Source organism: Macaca fascicularis, chromosome 16 (genome assembly GCF_037993035.2).
Source record: "Macaca fascicularis isolate 582-1 chromosome 16, T2T-MFA8v1.1".
Lineage (NCBI taxonomy): Eukaryota > Metazoa > Chordata > Mammalia > Primates > Cercopithecidae > Macaca > Macaca fascicularis.
This window is the reverse complement of record NC_088390.1, coordinates 63,078,244-63,095,915: the sequence shown is the minus strand read 5'-3', so window position 1 is coordinate 63,095,915 and position 17,672 is coordinate 63,078,244. Positions and strand designations below refer to the sequence as shown.

The 17,672-nt window shown below is 52.7% G+C and overlaps 1 protein-coding gene across 31 annotated transcripts in view; it reads left to right on the top strand.

Annotated features, from left to right (window-relative positions):
• LOC101866167 (uncharacterized protein C17orf113) overlaps positions 1 to 17,672 on the top strand; it is a 67,718-nt gene that overhangs the window by 45,714 nt on the left and 4,332 nt on the right. For 10 of the 31 annotated variants that reach the window (XM_005584221.5, XM_045375943.3, XM_074019597.1 and 7 more), the window contains 3 exons: positions 8,331 to 8,479; positions 12,683 to 12,793; positions 15,500 to 15,665. In XM_005584221.5, coding sequence (XP_005584278.3) covers positions 8,331 to 8,479; positions 12,683 to 12,793; positions 15,500 to 15,665 — 426 coding nt within the window. Of the gene's footprint in view, positions 1 to 2,670; positions 3,403 to 5,041; positions 7,528 to 8,330; positions 8,480 to 12,682; positions 12,794 to 15,499; positions 15,666 to 17,672 lie in introns of those variants that run through there. The other 21 variants (XM_074019598.1, XM_065532387.2, XM_074019595.1 and 18 more) reach the window with 9 other exon arrangements.

Sequence of the window (17,672 nt, the reverse complement as noted above, 5' to 3'; positions counted from 1 at the left end):
GGCTGTAGTGCAGTGGCATGATCATAGCTCATGATAGCCTTGAACTCCTAGGCTCAAGTGATCTTCCCTCCTGAGTAGCTGGGACTACAGGCATATACCACCATGCCCCGCTAATTTTTTAAAAACATTTTATTTGTAAAGACAGGGTCTCCTTATGTTGCCCAGGCTGGTCTGGAACTCCTGGGCTCAAAAGATCCTCCCACCTCGGCTTCCCAAAGTGCTGGGATTACAGTGTGAGCCACCATGCCTGGCCCTTTCATTCTTTTAAACAACCAACTTTTACTGAGAGGTATCTGTGTGCCCAGCCCCAGACAGGGACTTAGAGATATGAAAATGAACAAACATGGTCTTGGCTTCTATGAACTCAGTGCGGAGATATATAGAGAATCCCTGTATTCACCATATTGTGTCATGAAGACTCGTGCATAGGGAGCTGTGGGGAACCAGAGGATGGCTGCCAGCCCAGGTTGTAGAGATCAGCATGGCAGAAGGGATACCTGAGCTGCCCTCAGGCAATGAGTGGGAATTAGTAAGAAAAGAGGAGGGAGAGGGAATTCTAGGCTCAGAGGATGAAGACAGGGACAAAGTAACAGCTTGGTGTCCACTGGGAATGCAAGCCTTCAGAATTGATTGGGCAGACAGGAGTGGCGGGAGGCTCTATTAACAGAAGCATTCAGAGCCTGGGGAGGGCCTTGTTGGCTTGTGGTGAGGTGTGTAGACTTAGGCAGTGGGATATCAGTAAAGAGGTGGAAGCCAGAGAGTGACACAGTTGGATCTGTGTGTGAGCTTGCTGTCTCTGACTGCTGGGTGAGGGATGAGTCTGGGGGAAATGACCATGCAGAGACCGAGGCAGCTGCAATGATCCAGGTGATACCGTGAGGGCCTGAACTGGACCAAGGCTAGGCAGCTGAAGGGAGAGAGATGGTACAGACCAGGGTCTCAGTACAGCCTTTGGGGTCAGGAGGACATGGGTTCTGATTCAGCCTCAGCGACTTACTGCTTATGAAACCTGAAGCAAGCCAGTTAAAGTCATTGACCTCAGTTTTCTCCTCTCCAAAAGGATAATGTCTCAGCCACGGAGAGTCGTCTGGGTCTGCCCTGGATCATTGTAAAGCACTTAGCACAGGGCCTCAATTCACATCCCAGAAATGGTAGTTACAGTTAAGCATGAAGAGGAGAACACAGGTTGGATAAATAATTAAAAGGTAGAGTTAAGGCCGGGCGTGGTGGCTCACGCCTGTAATCCCAGCGAGATCACGCCAGCCACTGCACTCCAGCCTGGGTGACAGAGCGGGACTCTGTCTCAAAAAAAAAAAAAAAAAAAGGTAGACTTGGCAGGTTTTGGCCAATGGCTGGACATGGCTTTTCAATCCTGAACTGCTCATCCTGGCCTTGTGTCTGGGGAGGTGGCAGAGTGAGGGAGGTAGAGGCAGCCGGCTACCTGCCTTCAGTCTGGGGCCCCAGGTCTGGGCTACCTGTCCCAGAACCACAGTACTAGTGGGTGTGGGTGTGAGTTTGTGTGCACCTGTGTGTGTAAGGAAGGCAGCTTTAGAGAAAGCACATCTTCCTGTGGCTTGGCAAGAATCAGCTTTGCGCTGATTTCTCTTTTTTTTTTTTTTGAGATCGAGTTTTGCTCTTGTTGTCCAAGCTGGAGTGCAATGGCGTGATCTCAGCTTACTGCAACCTCTGCCTTCCGGGTTCAAGCGATTCTCCTGCCTTAGCCTCCCAAGTAGCTGGGATTACAGGCATACGCCACCATGCCAGCTAATTTTGTATTTTTAGGAGAGATGGAGTTTCTCCATGTTGGTCAGGCTGGTCTCGAACTCCTGACCTCAGGTGACCCGCCTGCCTCGGCCTCCCAAAGTGCTGGGCTTACAGGCATGAGCCACTGCACCCGGCCATCCTTTTTTTTTTTTCTTTTTTTTTGAGACAGGGTCTAGCTCTGTCACCTAGTCTGGAGTGCAGTGGCGCCATCACGGCTCACTGCAACCTCTGCCTCCCAGGCTGAAGCAATCCTGCCTTAACCTCCCCAATAGCTGGGACTATAGGCATGCACCACCATGCCTGGCTAATTTTTTTTTTTTTTTTTTTTTAGAGATGGGGTTTTGCCATGTTGCCCAGGCTGGTCTTGAACTCCTGGGCTCAAGTGAGCCACCTCCCAAAGTGCTGGGATTACAGGAGTGAGCCACCATGCCTGGCTTGATTTCCTTCTGATGAAGTAGATGACTATGGGCTGAAGGGCACAGTCATCTTTTGGGCTAGGAGTTGAGAGTTCTGAGTTTTAGTCCTGTTTCACTATGAATTCCTCATGGGCCCTGAGAACCACTGTCTGTCTCCAGACTGAGTTTCCCCCTTATAAAATGCAGTTGCCCAGGTGATGCCAGTCTTTCCAGTTCTGAGATGCTTCAGCAGTCAAAGCGAATCAGTGCCTTGTCCTGGGTGGAAAGAGACCCCGGGAGAGGGCTGGGGTCCCCACACCTCCCCGCTTTGGATAACACTCTAGGGCCCTTTGCATGACTCCATCCACTGCCCAGAGCCCCTGCCCCATTGAGCCCCTCCACCCCTCAGCTGGGAGGACTCTGTGGGCAGCATGGAGCCTACCACGCCACCCTAAACTGCCCCTACCATGACAGACCCCTAACACCTCTCCCTTGTCTGTTTCATCTCCAGTCTCCCACCCACGGAGCAGGAATAAACTCTTCAGGCTGAGATGGATGGGCCCTGTTAGCCTGGCGGGCTGCCCCCATCCCGCCTCCCCATCAACTCCTCTTGTCAAGGGAGGTGCCTCTGTGTGGGGGGGAGGCAGGGGGGCAAGAGCATTCAGGTGGGGGTTGGGAGTTCCTTGCTCAGAGAGCAAGAATGGTGCCCCCAGGGAAGAAACCAGCGGGAGAGGCCTCCAACTCCAACAAGAAGTGTAAGCGTTACTTCAACGAGCACTGGAAAGAGGAGTTTACCTGGCTGGACTTTGACTATGAGCGGAAGCTGATGTTCTGCCTCGAGTGCCGCCAGGCCCTGGTACGGAACAAGCATGGCAAAGCCGAAAATGCCTTCACTGTGGGCACTGACAACTTCCAGCGCCACGCCCTGCTGCGCCACGTGACCTCAGGAGCCCACCGCCAGGCTCTGGCTGTCAACCAGGGCCAGCCCCCTTTTGAGGGCCAGGCTGAGGGCGGAGAGGCCTGCCCAGGCCTGACTACGACCCCCGCCTCCAGGAGCGTCAAGGTGGAGGTAGACCCGGCCAAAGTGGCTGTGCTGACTACCGTGTACTGCATGGCAAAGGAGGATGTGCCCGACGACCGCTGCTCTGCCCTGCTCGAGCTGCAGAGGTTCAACCTGTGCCAGGCACTGCTGGGCACAGAGCATGGCGATTACTACAGTCCCAGGAGGGTGAAGGACATGCAGGTGGGTGACAGCCAGAAGTATGGGGGAAGGGCTTGGGAAGGGAGGACACTGAGCCACCTGGGAACAGCCCCAGCATGCCAGGCCCTTGGGGAGCAGCTAGGGCATTTCATTCATATCTTCTTCCTTCAGAACCTTCCCTGAGGGCCTACTGTGTGCCTGGTGCTGGGCTAGCTGCAGGGATACAACAGTGAAGAGGCCAGACCAGGCCTTGTCTTTAGTGGGAACAGGGGCACTCTTCTCACTAGCTAAATCAGATGTTGCAAACCGGTGGTCTGGAGGCTTGATTGACCCACAGATGTATTTAATTTTTTTTTTTTTCTGAGGAGTCTCGCTCTGTCACCCAGGCTGGAGAGCAGTGGCGCGATCTCAGCTCACTGCAACCTCTGCCTTCCTGTCTCAAGTGATTCTCCTGCCTCAGCCTCCCTATTAGCTAGGATTACAGGCATGTGCCACCACACCCAGCTAATTTTTGTATTTTTAGTAGAGACAGGGTATCACCATGTTGGCCAGGCCAGTTTTGAACTCCTGACCTCAGGTGATCCGCCCACCTCAGCCTCCCAAAGTGATGGTATTATAGGTGTGAGCAACCGTGCCTGGCCTCTGTTTTTTTTTTTTTTTTTAAACATAGAGATGGGGTCACACTATGTTGCCCAGGCTGGTCTTGAACTCCTGGCCTCAAGCAATCCTCCTGCCTTGGCCCCCCAAAGTGCTGGAATGGAAATGGAAATGACTTCTGACTTAGTTTTCTTTTGGGGCTGTTTTCTGTGCCGAGCCTGTTTAATTAGTTTTCGTAGTGTTTTTGAAAAACTCGAATTTGTTTCAACTTTAAAAAAACTCAGGATATAAATATAAAAATCTATATTTGTGACTATATTGAAAAGCAAGGTCCCCATGCTCTCACAGCAGGATGTGCTGGAGTTGGAGAGCAGGGCATTCCCTCTGGCTTATCCCTGGCCTTCTCTAAGCTCAGTATCACTCACATGGCCCCTGGAGACATGCAGATTGCAGCTCTGTCCTAGGTACTAACTGTGTGAGTCCTGTGGGCTGGGTTGGAGGTGGGGGAGTTGGATCTCATCCTACAGAGATGACAAATAGAGAAACAGCATACAGCTGGGACCCAGGGTAACTGGGAGTTGGGAGTGAGTGTGCCTATCAGTTAATCACTGAGCTGGACAGTGGAGGGAGACCCCCAGGAATAGGGCAGACTACGATGATGCTATAGAAAAACACAGTGAAAAAATTAGCTTTCCTAGAGCTCTTTATGGTTCATAAAGTGCTTTCACCACAACAAAAGTTGACATTTATAATTTACAACAATGCTTTGAGAAGATTTGGGGCTGGTATTAGCTGACAGCAGGTATAAGAGCTTAGAAAACTAGACCGGGTGTGGTGGGAAGCCAGGGTGGCAGGACTGTTCTTAGAGACGTCAGGAGCTGTAGAGGTGAGAAAACTGAGGCTCAGAGAGGTGAAGTGACTGGCCGAAGGTAGCACAGCCAGTAAGTGGCAAAGCAAGGATTAGTCCCTAAGTCTGTGTGACCTCAAGGCCGGGGCTCTTTCCACCACCCCGCACTGCCTGCCTCCGCCTCTCAGGACAAGCCTAACTCAGTCCTCCCTCCCTTTCTCTTCCTGGCTGTCCCAGGTGGCCATTGCCAGTGTCTTGCACACAGAGGCCTGCCAGCGCCTGAAGGCATCCCCATATGTGGGGCTGGTGTTGGACGAGACCAGAGACTGGCCGGAGTCACACAGCCTGGCCCTGTTTGCCACTTCGGTGTCCCCCTGTGATGGCCAGCCTGCCACCACCTTCCTGGGCAGTGTGGAGCTACAGGAGGGCGAGGCCACTGCTGGCCAGCTCTTGGACATCCTGCAGGCTTTCGGCGTATCTGCACCCAAGCTGGCCTGGCTCAGCTCAAGCCTCCCCAGTGAGCGCCTGGGGAGTGTGGGCCCACAGCTCCGGGCCACTTGCCCACTGCTGGCAGAGCTGCACTGCCTCCCTGGCCGCACAGATCCTGAGCCCCCCGCCTACTTGGGTCAATATGAGAGCATATTGGACGCCCTATTCCGCCTCCATGGTGGTCCTAGTTCCCACTTGGTCCCTGAGCTCCGGGCAGCACTGGACCTTGCAGCTATTGACTTGGCAGGGCCTCGGCCAGTGCCCTGGGCCTCCCTGCTGCCTGTCGTGGAAGCAGTGGCAGAGGCCTGGCCTGGCCTGGTGCCCACCCTGGAGGCTGCAGCCCTTGCCTCACCTGTGGCGGGGTCACTGGCCCTGGCCCTGCGCCAGTTCACCTTCGTGGCCTTCACCCACCTGCTGCTGGATGCCCTGCCCTCTGTGCAGAAGCTCTCCCTTGTCCTGCAGGCAGAAGAGCCGGACATGGCCTTGCTGCAGCCCCTGGTGATGGCGGCTGCGGCCTCCCTCCAAGCTCAGCGCGGCTCAGGTGGGGCCCGCCTCCAGGGCTTCCTGCAGGAACTGGCATCCACGGACCCTGACACCAGCAGCGGGCGCTGCACCTACCGCGGCGTGGAGCTGCTCGGTTACTCAGAGGCTGCGGTCCGGGGCTTGGAGTGGCTCCGGGGGTCCTTTCTGGACTCCATGCGGAAGGGCCTACAGGACTCCTACCCCGGGCCTTCGCTGGACGCCGTGGCCGCCTTCGCGGCGATCTTCGACCCCCGCCGCTACCCTCAGGCGCCAGAGGAGCTGGGCGCGCATGGCGAGGGGGCGCTGCGGGTTCTGCTGCGCGGCTTTGCGCCTGCCGTGGTGCGCCAGCGGGCACTAGGGGACTTCGCGCTGTTTAAGCGCGTGGTGTTCAGCCTTGGGCGGCTCGGCCCGCGGGCCCTGTGCACTCAGCTGGCATGCGCGCACTCGGAGCTGCACGACCTCTTCCCCGACTTCGCTGCCCTAGCCGCCTTGGCTTTGGCGCTGCCCTTTGGCGCTGGCCTGCTGGACAAGGTCGGCCGCAGCCGGGAGCTGCGGTGGTGGGGGCAGAGCGGGGTCGGGGAAGGCCGGGGGGGCCACGTGGTGAAGATCGCAGTGGATGGGCCCCCGCTGCACGAGTTTGACTTTGGGTTGGCTGTGGAGTTCTTAGAGAGTGGATGGGGAGAGGGCTTCCTGGGGTCGCAGCTCACCTGAGGGTGGCCTCCTTCTCTCGGCCCAGCCAGCCTGGGGCCCTTAGGGCCAACCTAGACTTGACCATGCTGCACCCAAGATGATCTGCTGACTGTGGCCTCCCAGGGGCCTGAGGCCACCCACCCACCCTTCTGGAGCTTCCCACCAACCCCACCCTGTAGGCTGTGGAGGAAGGGACTGGTTCAAGAGGGGCCTGGGTGGGTGGGCAGAGATGCTAGGATCTGGGGCACCCTAAATCATTCCTGGCCTTTACACAGTTAGATGAGGAGGAGTAGCTCACCCTTTTTCCTTCTGGATTCAGCCCAAGTTTGGGCTCCCCCCAGAAATATGGGAGTTCTTGGCTTGGGGGAGGAAGACTAGGTCTTGGGAATTGAGGGCTGAGGGAACGGACACTGGTCCTTGGCTGTTTCTTTCTTTTTCTTTCTTTCTTTTTTTTTTTTTTGAGATGGAGTCTTGCTCTGTCATCCAGGCTGGAGTGCACTGGCACAATCTAGGCTCACTGCAACCTCTGCCTCCTGGGTTCAAGCAATTCGCCTGCCTCAGCCTCCCGAGTAGCTGGGATTACAGGCGCCCGCCACCACACCGGGCTAATTTTTATATTTTTAGTAGAGACAGGGTTCCACCATGTTGGCCAGGCTGGTCTCGAACTCCTCACCTCAAGCGATCCACCTGCCTCGGCCTCCCAAAATGCTGGGATTACAGGCGTGAGCCACCGCGCCCTGCCCTTGGCTGTTTCTTAGTCCCACTCCCGGCAGTGTCTCTTCTCTTCAGCTGTGACTGGGGAGTAGATGACCGTGCTTGTTTCTGACACACAGCACAGTGTCCTCTCTGTACCCAAGCTGGTGGTTCAAGGGCCAGTGGTTCCGGGGAGACAGTGTTTCCCTTCCTCCCCTCCTCACCAGTGGGCTGCCTCAGGCCTTTTCTGTGTATAACTGTGTATATAGACATAAAACCTACAAATGTGAAATAAACCTATGCTATCTTTCATAGTGTTACCACACAAACATCTAAAAGGACTACTTTTGGTTTTGCAATGACAGGGTCCAAAAATGCCCCAGATGGGCTGGATTTATTTATTTTTTCTAATTTTTTATTCCTCAAAGTCCAGTTGCTCTCCAAGTTCCTACCCCTCCCCTGCCCTTGCCTCAGACCTTTAAGACCAAAGACTGCAAATCCACAGTGCTGTACCTGCCGCCTCCGAGGACTGGCCTCAAGGCCCAACCCAGGGACGCTGGCTTATTTGCCTCCTGGGGGAAGCAGTTTAGACCTCACCAGAGCTGGGGAACGCATCCCTTCAGAGCCCATGGGTTTCCCATTCCCTCCTGTCAGCCCTGGCTGTGAAAGCCTGGGGATCTGGAGGGAGGGAGGATAGTTAAAGAGTGACAGGGGCGAGAGCTAGCCTGTTCCTAATACCCCTGGGTTTGAGTTTAATTTGCAATAAAATGGAATCCCAGCACATCATGCAGTCTCCATGGTGGTGTGTGACAGGGGCCTGCCCAGACCCCTCTGTCCCTCTCTTGGCTGGGCTGCCCTGGGGTTCAGTATGCTGCCTCAGTAGGGGCGGGAGGGTCATCCCTCTGGGCTGGGAGCCTCCAACTGTAGAGTCCCTGCCTCTGCTTCCCCAGCTGTGGGAAGGAAGGGCACAGGGAAGGAGGCTGTAATCACCCTGGGTCTGGCTGGTGCCACTCTGTGAAGAGAGATACAGGTTTCTACCCAGCTCCACACCCAGGGAGCCCATCCGCCTCTTGTTCTGGCTACGGAGGTAGGAGAGAGCCCATTTCAGACCGTGCCCTTCTTCCTCCTGCAGCAGGCCCGGCCTCCAGCGCCCCCAGCCCCCTGCTGGCCTCCCTGCCCCTGCCCACCCGGCCTCTGCAGCCCCCGCTGGACTTCAAGCACTTGCTCGCCTTCCACTTCAATGGCGCTGCCCCGCTCAGTCTCTTCCCCAACTTCAGCACGGTATGGGCTGGGCTGGCGGGTGGGGGCATGCACCCAAGCTTGTGGGTGGGCATGGAAGTTGGGTTCAGGGGCCAGCTCTCAGCAGCTGGGTCTAACCAGGAGCTTGTTCTCCAACCGCCCTCAGAGGGGATAGGTGCTCCCCAAATAGAAACCCCTATTTGGGACCCTAGGAGAGGGCCCCGCTCTCTCCTAGGCTGGGGAACAAGACGGTGTCAGCCCTCTCCCCACCCCCACCATCATAGCTGCTGGGCCTGCAAGAGCCTGTAGCCTGTGCATTCCACTTGAGCTTCTGTGTAGGCGCTCCTGTGGATGACGTGTGTGTGTGTGTGTAACTGACCTGTGCCTTTGTGTTGTAGTTTCTGTAGGTCTTGTATGTTATATGTGGATGTGAGTTTGTGTGTTGGTGTTCAGCGTGTGTTTGTAAACAACTCTTTGTGTGTGGGTAATTTTATGTAATTAAGGTATTTGCCTGTGTAATCTGAGGGTTTGTTGTGTCCTTGTGTCTTTTAAGTGTGTGTTTGGCGTGTATCTGCCCTCTAAGCATATGTTTTTGTGTGGTTTGGGTGATTGTGAGTTTACCTGTGGTCATGTGCCCTTTGTGTGCATGAGTGTGAATTGTTCTGCTTGTCTGAGCATTTGTAACTGCCTGAAGCTTTTGTGCTGTGTATGTGTCCTGGTCTGTACATTTCCTTGTACGTGTGTGTGCATAACAAGTGTAGTATGGGCCAGGTGCAGTGGCTCAAGCCTGTAATCCCAGCACTTTGGGAGGCCGAGACGGGCAGATCATGAGGTCAGGAGATCGAGACCATCCTGGCTAACACGGTGAAACCCCGTCTCTACTAAAAAATACAAAAAAACTAGCCGGGTGAGGTGGCGGGCGCCTGTAGTCCCAGCTACTCGGGAGGCTGGGGCAGGAGAATGGCGTAAACCCGGGAGGCGGAGCTTGCAGTGAGCCGAGATCCGGCCACTGCACTCCAGTCTGGGCGACAGAGCGAGACTCCGTCTCAGAAAAAAAAAAAAAAAACAAGTGTAGTATGAATTTTAATTCACTATATAAGGGATCAGCAACCATCTCCATTTTTTTTAAATTTGGAAAAATCAAATGAAATCATGGGTGTGGCATGCCCCATCCTGAGCAGATGGTGGCAAACTCCACCTTAGTCACACTTAGGAATCCCTTCCTCCCACCCTCCAGGGTTAGACAGAGGTCCTAAGGAGTCTGAGGCATTTGGGAGGTGGTCCTCTGGTCTCAAGTCCCTGTTGTCGCTTGCTGACAGGCTCACTGTTGAAAGGCATGGTTCCAATTGCAGGGGACCCCTGCAGGCCATTCTCCTCTGAGGTCCTGTCCCCTGAGCCCCTTGCTGGCACTGGGTGCTGTGAGAATTTGAACCTCTTTCTGTTCTCAGGGAAGTTTCTGCACCCATGTGCTTCTCTCTAAGCTCTGTTTTCTTTTCTTGGGAAGGTTTGGAAAGTTCCTTTTTTATTTTATTTTATTTTTATATAAGCAGAGATGAGGTCTCACTATATTACCCAGGCTGGTCTCAAACTCCTGAGCTCAAGGGATCCTCCCACCTCAGCCTCCCAAAGTGTTGAGATTACAGGTGTGAGCCACCGTGCCCAGCCTGGAAGGTTCTTGACAAGTTCAGACAATTGCATTTGGCCCAACCTCCTGAGAAAAGGGAACATCAAGCCTTAATTCTATAGAAGAAAATAATGATTTAAAATAAGGAAAAAGAAGCCAGGTGTGGTGGCTCACACCTGTAATCCCAGCACTTAGGGAGACTGAGGTGGGCTGATCACCTGAGGTCAGGAATTTGAGACTAGCCTGGCCAACAGAGATGGCAAAACCCCATCTCTACTAAAAATACAAAAATTAGCCAAGCATGGTGGCAGGTGCCAGTAATCCCAGCTAGTTGGGAGGCTGAGGCAGGAAAATCGCCTGAACCTGGGAGTGGAGGTTGCAGTGAGCCAAGATCGTGCCATTGTACTCCAGCTGGGGTGACAAGAGTGTCTCCATCTCAGGAAAAAAAAAAAAAAAGAGATAGTGAAACCCCATCTGTACTAAAAATACAAAAATTAGCTGAGCATGGTGGCAGGCACCTGTAATCTCAGCTACTCAGGAGGCTGAGGCAGGAGAATCGCTTGAACTCAGGAGGCGGAGGTTGCAAGATCTTGGCTCTGCCATTGCACTCCAGCCTGGGTGACAAGAAGGAGACTCCATCTCAAAATAAATAAATAAATAAAAAAGTAGTAAGGAAAAGAAAAAAAATCCAAATTAATATTCCAAAGAAACAATCCTCCTCCTTAGGGAACCTTAGGCCTCCACTTGCTGCTCCCTGCCTCCTACTGGCCCCCCACCTCCCCTGGCTGTGGCTCTCACTCTCTCAAGAGAGGTCGTCATGGCTGGGCACGGTGGCTCACATCTGTAATTCCAGCACGTTGGGAGGCCAAGGCAGGCAGATCATTTTGAGGGTAGGAGTTTGAGACCAGCCTGGCCAACATGGTGGAACCCCATCTCTACTAAAAATACAAAAATTAGCCAGACGTCGTGGTGGGTGCCTGTAATCCCAGCTACTCAGGAGGCTGAGGCAGGAGAATCACTTGAACCGGAGAGGTGGAAGTTGCAGTGAGCTGAGATCATGCCACTGCACTCCAGCCTGGTTGACAGAGCAGTACTCCATCTTAGGGGAAAAAAAAAAAAAGAGGTCATCAGCAGCCTCAGGCTCTGTGACAGTGGCAGAGCTGATGAGATAGGACTTATCTTCCCCCAGCCCACAGGTCCAGGCATGAAGCCTGGGTGATGGGAGAGGAAATTCCAGCAGAAGGGTTCTTTGTCTTTTCCCTGCCTCTCCTTGTTTACAACTCTCTGTCCCAATAGTTGTGATTATTGCAAAGGAGAAAAAAAAAAAAAATGACCTAAGGGGCACCAAGAGATGCCAAGGCGATCACCAGAACGTGGTTCTATGTCCCAGTATCATGCAGGGCACTCTGACCATTCCCCTGCTTCCAAGCAGAAGCCCAGGCTGACAGATAAAGACAGCCAGGGAAGAGGCTGTTTCTTTTTCTTTTCTTTTTTTTCTTTTCTGTTTTCTTTTCCCTCCCCTCCCCCCCTTCCCTTCCCTTCTTTTTTTTTTTTTTTTTTTTTTTTGAGACAGAGTCTCACTCTGTCACCCAGGCTGGAGTGCAGTGGCCGGATCTCAGCTCACTGCAAGCTCCGCCTCCCTGGTTCACGCCATTCTCCTGCCTGAGCCTCCCGAATAGCTGGGACTACAGGCGCCCGCCACCTCGCCCAGCTAGTTTTTTATATTTTTTAGTAGAGACAAGGTTTCACCGTGTTAGCCAGGATGGTCTCGATCTCCTGACCTCGTGATCCGCCTGTCTCAGCCTCCCAAAGTGCTGGGATTACAGGCTTTAGCCACTGCGCCCAGCCTTTTTTTTTTTTTTTTTTTGAGGCAGAGTCTCACTCTGTTACCCAGGCTAGAGTGCAATGGCACAGTCTCAGCTCACTGCAACCTCTGCCTCTCTGGTTCAAGCCTCCTGCCTCAGCCTCCTGAGTAGCTGAGACTACAGCCACGCGCCACCACGCCCGGCCAATTTTTGTATTTTTAGTAGAGAAGGGGTTTCACTTGGCCAGGCTGGTCTCGAACTCCTGACCTCAGGTTATTCACCCATCTTGGCCTCCCAAAGTGCTGGGATTACAAGCGTGAGCCACCACACCCAGCCAGCTGTTTCTTTTTCTTTTTTCTTTCTTTCTTTCTTTTTTTTTTTTTTTTTGAGACAAAGTTTTGCTCTTGTTGCCCAGGCTGGAGGTGCTCTCGGCTCACCGCAACCTCCATCTCCCCGGTTCAAGCAATTCTCCTGCCTCAGCCTCCCAAGTAGCTGGGATTACAGGCACACGCCATCACACCTGGCTAATTTTGTATTTTTTTTAGTGGAGACCGGGTTTCTCCATGTTGGTCAGGCTGGTCTTGAACTCCCAACCCGAGGTGATCTGCCTGCCTCGGGCTCTCAAAGTGCTGGGATTACAGGCGTGAGCCACCGCAGCTGGCCCAGGTGTTTCTTTTTCCAACATCCACAGGATGTAAAAGCTCTTCCTAGAAGCTGACGACGGCCCACTTCAGTCATCTTTAGTTTTGTGCTGCCCCCAATCCCTGCTTCCCAAGCCAACCCCAGAGTTATTATGCCCTCCCACTCCCTTCACAGATGGACCCGGTCCAGAAAGCTGTCATCAGCCACACGTTTGGGGTCCCCTCCCCTCTGAAGAAGAAACTCTTCATTTCCTGTAACATCTGTCACCTAAGGTTCAACTCAGCGGTGAGACAAAGTAGTGAAAGCAGGTCTGGGGAGGGGGCTGGGCAGGGAGAGGGCTGGAGGCTGGGCTTTCAGGGTCCTTCTGGGAGGAATACCAGTGGCAAAGGGGCTGTGGTCTGTATTTTCAATCCCTGGCTGCAGAAGAGGCACTCTTGGTCCTTTAACCATCGCACCCTCTCCTCTCTCTAGATTCTTCTGCCCCTTCCCCTTCTGCCCACCTATAGCCCAGTGGGATTCCATTTCCTTCCCCCCAGGCCTCCCTCCTGTGTTCTGGATCCTTCTGCAAGAGAGCAGACTGCCCTTCCTCCACTCCGGGTCCCAGGGGACCATCTCATCAGCTCCTGATCTGAGTTTACAGAATGTGATCATGCCCATCACCTTAAATAATAGTTCTCATGATACGTCTGTGAGAGGGGTGGAGGCAGGATTTTTGTGTGTTTGTGTGTTTGTTTGTTTTTTTTTTTGAAGACAAAGTCTCACTCTGTCACCCAGGCAGGAGTGCAGTGGCGTAATCTTGACTCAGTGTAACCTCCACCTCCAGGGTTCAAGTGATTCTTGTGCCTCGGCTTAGTAGCTGGGATTACAGGGATGTGCTACCACACCTGGCTAATTTTTTTGTATTTTTGGCAGAGACAGGGTTTCACCATGTTGCCCAGGCTGGTCTCGAACTCCTGGGCTCAAGTGATCCACCCACTTCGACCTCCCAAAATGCTGGGATTACAGGTATGAGCCACCGCGCCTGGCCTAGAGACGCTATTATAATCCCTGATTTTCAGATGAGGAAAGTGAGCCTTAGAGAGGTTAAGTGACTTGCCTAAGACCACACAGCTGGTTAGTAGCAAAGCTGGGATATGAACCCAGGCCTGGCTGACCCCAAGGTCTATGACTCTACTACAGCCTACCCCTTTCTACTACATCCTACCCTTAGGTAGAGGAGGAACCTCATTCTGGCCTCGCAGGGAAGGTCTACCTCCTGTCAGGCAATCTGGGGTTTCAGTTGGATGTCAGCAGAACTGCTGTGGTGTCGCATCCAGGGAAGGGCTGTGGGAGCCTGTCTTTCCCACGTTTCGAGGAGGTGGGCCAGGGAGCAGCAAGTGAGGACCCTTGGAGGGAGGATACTGACAGACCAGATTTGGGGATTCCCTTCAGGGCTTCTGGTTCCATGAGTCCTGCAAGAGATGGAGGAGAGGCTGGGCGTGGTGGGTCACGCCTTTACAGCACTTTGCGAGGCCGAGGTGGGTGGATCACTTGAGGTCAGCAGTTAGAGACCAGCCTGGCCAACATGGTGAAACCCATCTCTACTAAAATAAAGAAAAAAAAAAAAATCAGCCAGTTGTGGTGGTGGGTGCCTGTAATCCCAGCCACTCGGGAAGCTGAGGCAGGAGAATCACTTGAACCCAGGAGGCAGAGGTTGCAGTGAGCTGAGATTGCTCCCACAGCACTCCAGCCTGGGTGACAAAGCGAGATTCCGTCTCAAAAAAAAAAAGATGGAGGAGAGAATTTGTTCCAAGAGAGGAACCATGGCTTCTTCCTGGCAAATAGCAAATGCTCAGTAATGACTTGTTGAACAAGTGAACAAAGGGATGAATGTTCTGGGGTACATATGCCCCAAAGTGTGGGGATTGCTCTGCTTTCTCCATTTGTGCATTGATACACTCAATAACTAACATTCATTGAGCACCTACTCTATGGACTCAGCCCTTGTAATTCATGTTCCCATGTAATTCTGACAACCCATGAGGTCAGTACTTTTTTTTTTTTGAGACGGAGGCTCACTCTTCGCCCAGGCTGGAGTGCAGTGGCTTGATCTTGGCTCACTGCAAGCTCCGCCTTCTGGGTTCGCACCATTCTCCTGCCTCAGCCTCCCGAGTAACTGGGACCACAGGCGCGCGCCACCACGCCCAGCTAATTTTTTGTATTTTTAGTAGAGATGGGTTTTCACCGTGTTAGCCAGGATGGTCTTGATCTCCTGACCTCATGATCCGCCCGCCTCTGCCTCCCAAAGTGCTGGGACTACAGGCGTGAGCCACTGTGCCTGGCCGAGGTCAGTATTGTCGTCACAGAGTTTATGGATGAGGAGACTCAGGCTCAGAGAGATGATGTTACTTGCCTAAAGATGTAGTTAGTGGCCGGGCCTGGTGGCTCACGCCTGTAATCCCAGCACTTTGGGAGGCTAAGGCGGGTGGATCATGAAGTCAGGAAATTGAAACCATCCTGGCTAATAAGGTGAAACCCCATCTCTACTAAAAACACAAAAAATTAGTCTGGTGCGGTGGCACGCACCTGTAATCCCAGCTACCCAGGAAGCTGAGACAGGAGAATCGTTTGAACCCAGGAGGCGGAGGTTGCAGTGAGCTGAGATGGCACCACTGCACTCCAGCCTGGGCGACAGAGTGAGACTCTGCCTCAAAAAAAAAAAAAAAAAAAAAATCAGAAAGCAAAAACAACAGCAAAAACAGATGTAGTTAGTAAGTGGCTGAGTCAGATCTGAAGCCAGAGGCTGCCTGCCTTGGAGCTCATGTGCGAGAACACATTCCGTAAACCTCAGAGCCACATGTACTATGGTGATGATGATGACAAGGACAAGGACTTGCCCTTTGTGTGCCTGAGCCCTGCCTCCCTTGGACCTGTCCCCTGCTGGGCTCCAGTTCATGAATGGGGCATGTGGACTCAGCCAGTGAATGGTGACCTCTTGCCTCCCCTCCCCAGAACCAGGCCGAGGCACATTATAAAGGCCACAAACACGCCAGAAAACTCAAGGCTGTCGAGGCTGCCAAGAGCAAGCAGAGGCCACACACCCCGGCCCAGGATGGGGCTGTAGTGTCCCCAATCCCAACGCTGGCCAGTGGAGCCCCTGGAGAGCAACAGAGTAAAGGTCAGTCCTGAGCTCTTCTCTTTCCCAAATCTCCACTCCAAATCTGGTTTCTGACAAGGGGTTGAGAGATTTCTGCTGCTTCTTTTTGCTTGTGTTGGAGTATTCCATACAGACAGGCAAAGGTACACAAGTGTACCACTCCATGAATTTTCCTAAGCTGAACACGTACCCAGATCAGGAAACACGTTACCAGCACCTCAGAAGCTTGTCTTGCACCTCTTCCCGGTCATTACCCTGAAGTATTCATTTCCAAGGACTGCCTCCACAAATGACTACATTTGTGAAGTTAGGCATGGTGGCTCACACCTTGTGATGGTTAACACTTTGGGAGGCTGAGGCAGGAGGATTGCTTGAAGCCTGGAGTTTGAGACCAGTCTGGGTAACACGGTGTGACCCTGTCTCTACAAAAAAATTTATTTGCCAGGCATGATGATACACACCTGTAGTCCCAGCTGCTCAAGAGGCTGAAGCAGGAGGATCTGCTTAAGCCCAGGAGGTCGAGGCTGCAGTGAACTATGGTCATGCCACTGCACTCTAGCCTGGGTGACAGAGCAAAACCTTGTCTCTAACCTCCCCCGTCCACCCAAAAAAAAAAAGAGACTCCAATCTGGGTGGCTGGAAACAACAGAAATGTATTTTCCCACAGCTCGGAGGCCAGAAGTCTGAAATCAAGGTGTTGACAGGGTTGGTTTCTTCTTGGGGGCTCAGAGGAGAAAGTGTCCCATGCTTCTCTTCTGGCCTTTGGTGGTCGCGGGCATTCCTTGGCACTCCTTGGCTTATAGACGCATCACTCCAATCTCCTCCTCCATCTCCACATTCTCCCTTGTGTGTCTCTGTGTCTCCACAAGCTCTTCTTATAAGGGTACCAGTCACTAGATTAGTCCCACCCAAACCCAGCATGACCTCATCTTCAGTAGTTTTATCTGCAAAGACCCTGTTTCCAAATAAGGTCACATTCTGAGGTTCCAGATAGACATGAATTTTGGGGGAGACACTATTCAACCGACTGCAGCCCCTCTAATGTTAAATACGATCCTGACTTCTCAGCATACATCAGTTTTACCTGTTTTTGGTGAATCATAGAGTATGTAGGGTTTTTTGTATCTGTTTTGTTTCGTGTTTTTTTGTTTTTTGAGAGAGAATCTCGCTCTGTCTCCCAGGCTAGAGCACAGTGGTGCAATCTTGGCTCACTGCAACCTCTGCTTCCCAGGTTCAAGCCATTCTCCTGCCTCAGCCTCCCAAGTAGCTGGGACTACAGGCACCCGCTACCACGTCCAGCTAATTTTTTTAATTTTTAGTATAGACAGGGTTTCACCATATTGGCCAGGCTGGTCTCTAACTCCTGACATTGTGATCCACCTGCCTTGGCCTCCCAAAGTGCTGGGATTACAGGTGTGAGCCACCCCACCCGGCCTGTATCTGGGTTTTATTCATCTCTCACAAACATTCATCAACATTCATTGTATCTGTAAGATTCATCCATGTTTTTGTGTGTAGCTGTAGTTTGTTCTTTTTCATTGCTGTGTAGTACTCCATTGCAGATCATACCACTACTTTTTTTTTAATTTGAATTTTTAAAAACTTTTTTTTTTTTTTTTTTTTGAGACAGGGTCTGGCTCTGTCACCCAGGCTAGAGTGCAGTGGTGTGATCTAGGCTCATCCACCTCCCTGGCTCTCAAGTGATCCTCCTCCCTCAGCCTCCCAAGTAGCCAGAACTATAGGCATGTGCCACCATGCCTGGCTAATTTTTGTATTTTTAGTACAGATGGTGTTTCACTGTGTTGCCCAGGCTGATCTTGAACACCTGGACTCAAGTCATCTGCCCACTTTGGCCTCCCAAAGTGCTGGGATTACAGGTGTGAGCCACTGCATCTGGCCCCTACCACTTTTTTTGTTTTGTTTTGTTTGTTTTATTTTTTTTTGAGATGGAGTTTCACTCTGTCGCCTAGGCTGGAGTGCAGTGGCGTGATCTTGGCTCACTGCAACCTCTGCCTTCCGGGTTCAAGT